The sequence below is a fragment of the Corvus brachyrhynchos genome, unplaced genomic scaffold (genome assembly GCF_000691975.1).
Source record: "Corvus brachyrhynchos isolate BGI_N302 unplaced genomic scaffold, ASM69197v1 scaffold99, whole genome shotgun sequence".
Lineage (NCBI taxonomy): Eukaryota > Metazoa > Chordata > Aves > Passeriformes > Corvidae > Corvus > Corvus brachyrhynchos.
In genome coordinates, this window is record NW_008239778.1 from 882,724 (window position 1) to 890,238 (window position 7,515).

At 39.8% G+C, this 7,515-nt stretch overlaps 1 protein-coding gene across 5 annotated transcripts in view; it reads right to left on the bottom strand.

Annotated features, from left to right (window-relative positions):
* Window positions 1-844: 844 nt before the first annotated feature.
* Window positions 845-7,515, bottom strand: part of TPST1 (tyrosylprotein sulfotransferase 1) — a 31,671-nt gene continuing 25,000 nt past the window's right edge. For 2 of the 5 annotated variants that reach the window (XM_017743021.1, XM_017743022.1), the window contains exons 4-7: window positions 4,264-4,314; window positions 3,334-3,409; window positions 2,394-2,441; window positions 845-1,384 (exon numbers count right to left, since the gene is read on the bottom strand). In XM_017743021.1, coding sequence (XP_017598510.1) covers window positions 3,365-3,409; window positions 4,264-4,314 — 96 coding nt within the window. In that variant the 3' untranslated portion in view covers window positions 845-1,384; window positions 2,394-2,441; window positions 3,334-3,364. The remainder of the gene's footprint in view (window positions 1,385-2,393; window positions 2,442-3,333; window positions 3,410-4,263; window positions 4,315-7,515) is intronic. The other 3 variants (XM_017743023.1, XM_008640345.2, XM_008640344.2) reach the window with 3 other exon arrangements.

The window sequence follows — 7,515 nt, forward strand, 5'->3', positions numbered from 1 at the left end:
CTGAGGCGGCACCGGGAGCGGCATCGGGACCGGGGATTATCCCTCAGTTCCGCGCAGCTCCGAGGGAAACGCCCGGCGTTAATTAGCCGGGGTTAATTGGCGGCCTCGGGAGCACCGGGGCCGCGCTGCCCTCAGCCGGCACCAGGGGAGGCCCCGGGATCGCGTGTGGGAAGGAGCGGGGAAATCTTCGTCCCTCAAGGCACCCAAGAGTCGTTCGGGGACGCGGGGTTTATCGGTAATCATCCCAAAGGGAGCAACAAAGAAACGCAGGAAAAGCAAAACTGTGTCAGATCCTAAGAGGAGAATTTGTGGAAATACAAATATTTTGGAAAAAACTCCTCTCAAAACCGGTGAGGAAGGTTGAAATCACCTTCAGCACCTTGAACCACCGAGGAGAGCAAAAACTGAGACACAATAACCACCCCAAAAACACCTCATAGAAATAATCGTGTTCCACACTGTATCCTAAAGATCGAAACTTCAGGATACAACTCCCAGCAGCAGCTTCCCCCCAGCAGAGCATCTCTGAACACAATTGCTTTTGAGGAACAATTTCAAGAGGGTAAAAATTACCTACTTCTTCCTGCAGTAAACAAATCTCACGTTACTTTCCTTATACCCCTCAGTGGGACACTCCAATTTACTATTTCTTCATCACCCAGCTATTAAAAGCAAACGAAAAGCATTAAATTGCAAACCTTAAAATAAGATCCAAACCTAGGACATGAGATCATATCTTCCCTCACATCAATATCTTGAATTATAATTAACACATCAATATCTTGAATTATTTAAATCTTAAGTTGGAAGCACAACCATTAATTAATAAAGAAATAAACAAAAATCACATTTAAAGCATTTATTTTGAAAAATAAAATACAAAAGATCATTGAATTGTAATTGTACATGTAATTTATCAACTTTTTTTTCTTTTTTTAAATAAAAGATATTTAACATTTTCCACATATGAATGAAACAAACAACTGTTCCACCAAAAATCTTTTAGGACAAGCACAGACCACTTGTGAAAGCTTCGCACATTTAAAACCAAACTGCTACAAGAAACAAAAAAAATCTGTGAAGATGGAGCTCTGTAATTAAAACAGAGGAGCAATTTCAGAGACAGGCATTGCTTTTGCATTTTTTAAAACCTTAAAAAAAATAGTTGTGCGAATGTAATGCAGCTCTACATTAACAACGGTGATTTTTTTTTTGTTTTTTAACAGATTTACATGCGCTCACAACAGCAAAATTTGGAACAAAAACAGGATGAAAGGAACAGGAGAGAGCATTCTGAAGAGAGCAGGCCATGAGCAGCACACCTCTGATCCCAGGGGGACAGGCCTGAGGGATCATTCCCATGGAAAAGGCAGCAGTTGATCTTCTAAGGAAAAAGAAATAAAGTTATGTTTGAGCTTTCCTGGTAATATTCAGCTTTTTATCCTGGACAGTATTTTGGAATTACATATAATGCAGAATTAAGAATAGCCACTGTTGTCTCAGTAGGTGGAAAATCACTGCCAAGACAAATCCCAGCCACTCAAACATTCCTGTAAGGAATGTGGCTGCTTTGTCCATCCTTTATCATTAGAGAGACTGCTTGGAGCATCATGCAAAAAAGAATATATTGATTTTCCACTTCTATCCGAAACCCTTGTGCTCCTGGGCTGCAGTGCCATGCTGGAAGTGTCCCTCCCTACAGTGGGAAGTTACTGCTGGGAAGTTCCCAGTTTGGTTTCTCAGAAACTGGGCGGCAGCTTTAGACAGAAATATTGCAGTTTGAAATATAACTTCCAGATCTAAGTGGCAAAATGAGGTTGATGCTTTAGTCATTTGAGCATTGACTGTGTGCAAAGATTATGATTTCTCTATGGATTTCACAGCAAAGGCCTGCAATTAATCTCTGGGAAGCTTTTAGATCCATTATTTCTACACTGAGCAGTGCTTTTGGCTATATTTAGGGTGTTTATATTTATGGCCACGTAAGGATCTATTTTGGGGATATTTGTAGGGCACGTTGCCTTGGGCTATTTTTAAACCCATTTTGCCATCTTTTGTTGTCAGGCCAGAAGATCTGATAGCAGGGCTGACAAGTAAAAATCCTGCATTAACACAGGAAATCTTGCATCATTCATTCCTTAACTGGTCTGGAATTTACTGAGCTCCCTGCAAAATCTTGCCATTGTTTATTCAGTGACTAAAATGCAGCTTTTTGAAAATACTGGCTATGAGATGTTAAATCAAATATTACAAATCAGCTCATCTTTAGCAGTTTTCTTTAAAAAACATATCTTCATATTTTGCTTACCCATGGAGTTACAGAAGTTAAACAGAAATTATCTTAACTAAATTAAGAGCAACAAACGAGCAGGACTGCAATGCCCTTTTATTACCTTCTGTGCAAGAAATGTCCATTTTATCTTCTATTCCATAGGTTCAGTCTGTCAAAAAAATAATTAAATTGTCACTCAATTTATATTAGAGGACAAAAATATTATCAGTGCCAATGTCTGTACTCCAAACCTTTGAGCTGTTCAGTAGTTACAGTATGTTAATACTATCAGCATCAATTTGACCAAGTTTTTCTGGTTTAAGGAATATTCTTTTACTATTTCACAATGCTTATTTTTGTCTTTTTGATGGTCTTTTTTTGCTCTGGATAAATCTGCTCAGAGTTTGGTAAATACTGTATTTAAATGAAGTGAATTGTATAAATCTACCTCCTGGAATTTAGGAGGAACCTCCCTATCACATGGAGTGAAGAAGATATTTATTATTCAGAGTAGCCCAGGTTCTTTTGGGAATTATCACAAGATAATTGGAAACCACAAACAGCATAATTTAACTGACAGCTACTGTATGCAGAACAAGGATTTAAAGGATTTAACCCAGGATTTATGCAACATCAAGGGTTTTTTTGCTAGCACACCATCTATACACAGTGTGCTCAACTCTGAAGGATCTCCCTGCATTTTCCATAAATCCTCAGCAATATTTCCCCTCCTGTTAAATCACACCCTATTCCTGCAGCTTTATCTGTGGATAATCCTGCAATCCCACCAGTAATCCCATGTGGAAGCCCCAGGAGTGACCCCTGCCAGGACACTGTGAATTCAGCAGCACACATGGAACAGACACTCAGTGACAGGGGACAATGCTGGGAGCAACAGGGCCGGAATGGTTCTCCAGCAGCTGAGCAAAGCAGGAGCACTGAGTGATCCAAGCAGGCAAACACTCAGAAAAAAGCCAAGCCCACGTTAGAGATCACACAAAGGCTGCTCAGAAAGAATTGGTGGCCACAGCAGGGTTATATTCTGAAAACATGAAACACACACTACAGCTATTCCACTTCACTGATCCATGTTCATTTTATCTTGCCACGAGACTTCCTTTCTACTGTCTTCTTTGGCTGGAACAAAAGAAATCAGTTTTCCTTTTTAATCAAATCATTTTCATTTGAACGAATGGCTAAGTCAAAATGCTTTGTCTGTGGTAGATTCCTGTGTATTTTTAACCTGTCCCATCCCTGGAAGTGTCCCAGGCCAGGTTGGATGGGGCTTGGAGCAACCTGGGATACTGGAAGATGTCCTTGCCCATGGCAGGGGGTGGAAAAATATGGTCTTTAAGGTCTCTTCAATGCAAACCATTCTGGGATTTTACAATTCTATGACATCCACACGATCCTACAGTGTGAGAGCTCCACAATAAGGATTTTCCTTTTTTGTTTTTTTGCAGGTCCCTTAAGGAGCTGATGACACTTAACAGCATTTGAAAGGTACCAAGTTATGAATTTTCAGTAAAATCTCAAGTTCAATAGCTCACGTGACTATTAAATCAACACCACCCCTTATCCATGGCTGGGTTTGCTGACTTTGATAACATTTCTATTTCTTTTTAAAACCTCTCAGTACTTATAATTCTGCCCTGGGAACTAGACTTGCTTTAAACCAAGATAACAAAAGATAAAGCTCGTCTACAAGTAACAAACTTTGCAGTTTGGTCTGGAAAAGAGGCTCAAATTTTCCTTCCATTTCACAGCAATATTCAAGCAGCTCAGTGGTGACAAATACCACTCTTAACTCTGGAGTTACAGATGGATTCAGGAGAAGTTTGGGATGCTGAGTTCAAGATTCCACCTCACGGATAATCAGAAAATCTTGCCATCAATCAGAAAATCAAGCTCATGAAGAAGTGGTTTATAAAAGGCTGTTTGATATCATTTGCTGCTACACCCACAAAAAGGAAATTAATTCAACACTGTACCTGTGGCACTTCTTTAAGGAAGTCAGGAAGCTGAAATTCACCTTTATAGACCTGGAAAAACAGACAAAAAATTATACTACTCAAAGCCCTCATTCACTATTGTTCGAAATGCTGAAGAGCTTCTTAAGGGAAGGAAAACCAAAAGGAAAAAAGATTCTTTTGTGTTATTAGCATCCACTAATTCTATGACATTAAATACATTACATATTTTGGCAATATATTGTCTTCTCTCTGGAGGATAATTTTTAAAAGCTCTTTCCTCCTGAGATTAAACATTCCAAAGGGGAAAAAAAAAAGTATTCTGTTCTTTTTTTTCCCCAAAAAGAAGTATGCTTGAAGAGTTTTACCATCCTGACTACTGAACCATAAAGACTGCTCATCCCAATGTCATGACTTTTGTGGTCTTGCGTAATCATTTCAAAATAAAAATGAAAAAGGGGTACAAACCTACTTAGAAAAATTCAATAAAGTCATGAAATGGAAATGGGGCTCCTCCAAAGCCTCGCTCCAAGCTACACTCCCTGGCTTGCGTCAAAGGAAGGAGATCCAGGAAGTCAGGGAATGTTTATGAACAATTTTCTCTGCTCTCCTATGAGCAGATGACCAGAATACAAAGCCTTCCCCAGCTTGTCAATATTCTGCAGTGGCCTGGGACTGAGTCAGCTCTGAATTTCCTGCCCAGCAGATCCTGTGACTCACAGGAGATGGACTTGGGATTGGCAACTGCCATCGCAATCCAGCCCTGGGATCCAAACCAGCAGGCTTCACTGAGATAGCAGGAATTCCTACACATACACATTGTGGCACTCTGTGCCTTCTGATATTCCATGGTTTAGATAAAACAGGAACAGCTCTCATCTGTGTTCAGCCAGGGGCCACTGTCATTCCCATGGGAACATTAAGGAAAGCCACCCTGGGCAGAAATTCAGTGTGTGGCTGTTGGAGCCTTGTTACACTGTAAATATTTATAAATGAAGGAGAGTATTTCTCATTTTGAGCTTTTATCCAAGCCATTAAAATGCAGGCTGTGTCCTGGAGAACAGGAATGGAAGTTACAAAACAACATTACCACAACAAAAATGTTACAGAATAACCCTAAGCAAGGGTCACAAGGAAGAACAGTATTTTCTGTTAGATGGTGATGTTGGAAGGGACAGGAACCTTCACCTTTTCTGGGAATTCTTAAAAACATTTAGTCCTGATGGTGACAGCACTTTGTGACTGATTTAGAACCACAAGGACCAAACCCAAAGCTGTGTCTCCAGAATCCTTCTCCTTTCCTTCTCCTGCAGTTATCACTCAGTCTAATTTTTATATTACACACCTATATTTGTGTCTGCTCTAAAAACTTCACCTTTGTAAGAACAGCATTTACCCCTAATAAGCATCTAATAGCAGATAGCCAAGGGCATTCACCCATCAGCAATATCAAGAAAAATAATGTCACTGGAAAGCAAATGTTTTGAGGATATTTCATATAATATTCACATGAAAATGTCATCATTTACACAGCACAATTTACCAAGGCAAATCTAAGCAGTGGCAGGCCCAAGATTAGGTTTAATACACAAATTTTGGTTCAGAACTGACACTACCTAAAGGCTGGTTTTGTCAGGATGGAGACTGCAGTGAAACTGGTTTAAAGTAGTTCCAAAAACACTGAGTGGTCCCTTTTGAATCAAAACCCAGGGATCAACAGCAAACCAGAAATTCTAAAAACAATGACTCCATCTGCAGCCAAAGAAATTAAAGAGGCTTCAGATTCCAAATTCTTTTCTGACCAATTTGTAAGTCTAAAACACATCACTCACAGTGGCATTAGAGAGACAGAAGCAGGATATTGGAATTATTTCCAGTCTAAGCAAGAATTCAGTAAAATTGAGAAGAAATGGTGTTTACCATTTCTAAGGGAATTATTTTGCAAGTCCAAATGGAATTCCAAAAGAGGGGGATCTGGAGCCTGTGTCAGTTTGTTGTTCAGTGTTGGCAGTATTCAAGCTGTTCTATTAAAAAACCAAAACACATTCTTATAGCCAAACTGAATGCATGTCATTCTCAAAAAGAGATCAGAAAACAAGTTTCACATCCAGTTGCCTGAGAAAATCCCTTTAAATGCACAGGGAGAACCTCAGAACAGAAGTGTAACTTCTAATTCTTTTTTACAGAAGATTAAAGGATTTCTTTTTACCCACTATCCTGCCTGCTTTGGAAAGAGTCCCATTATATTTGGTCAGTTCCAGTACACAAAAATAATGGGGTTTTTTGTGTAAAAGTCACCCTGCAACCAAGTGTACTTGGGCTTGGTAAGCTTTAAAACATCCAGGTTGCAGAGTACAAGGCTGTTGATGTTTAATTGTAAAAGAGAAAAAGAAAGTAAATAAAGAACACTGGCAAAACCAGACCTGAGCTCCTTTCTAGAACCACTCCACAGCACGTGGAGGTACCCTCATCTTTCAGATTTTCCTGAACTTTTAAGGCAGCTTTAAAGGTTTACACAATTCTTCACCTCTGCTGGACCTGCCAAGGAAGGGCTATGTGAGATGTAAATGTTTACCCACGAGAGACAACACAGAGAGCAGGATTTTACACAGGCCCAGCGATGTCTGCCAAAAGGCAGCTTGCAACCACACCTCAGTTTGCATTTTGGTTGGTAATAACTCTCTTTATGGATTATTAATCATATTTATGTAGAGTTAAGGGGTTTGGAGGTTTGGTTTTGTTGTAAAAAGGAGATAGCAGCACCTCTGGAGAGAAACTACGCAGATGGGAATCCACATAGTAGAAGAAACACCCACTAAAGGAAATATTAAACAAATTTAGAGGACACTGAAAAAGTCTGTGCTGTCAGGGTCACAAGACAGATGGAATAACCCCCTAAATTTTGTTTTCAATATGAGAGAAAATGCCTACAAAGCCAAATGCCTTTATGATCAGGTTAATCAGTGAAAATGGAGATGCAGGGCCCTGAGCAGCTGCGCATTCACACATCTCTGACAGCACAATTATCCTCATGCTCTAGAATAAGTATGCTTTTTACCTTTATCAGAGATTGCTCCTGCCTTTAAAATCTCAAAGACAAACTGCTGAAGTCCTGGTTGTCATGGATGTTTGGACTCTAAACAGGAGATGGTTCCTCACAATTCAAACCAGGCATGAAACTGGAGCGAGTAAACTCTGTTTTTATCTGTAGATGTTAGCAGCAGCTGAACAGAAACCAGAGCTGGATAACAGCTTTGGGCTGTCATTAGAAGA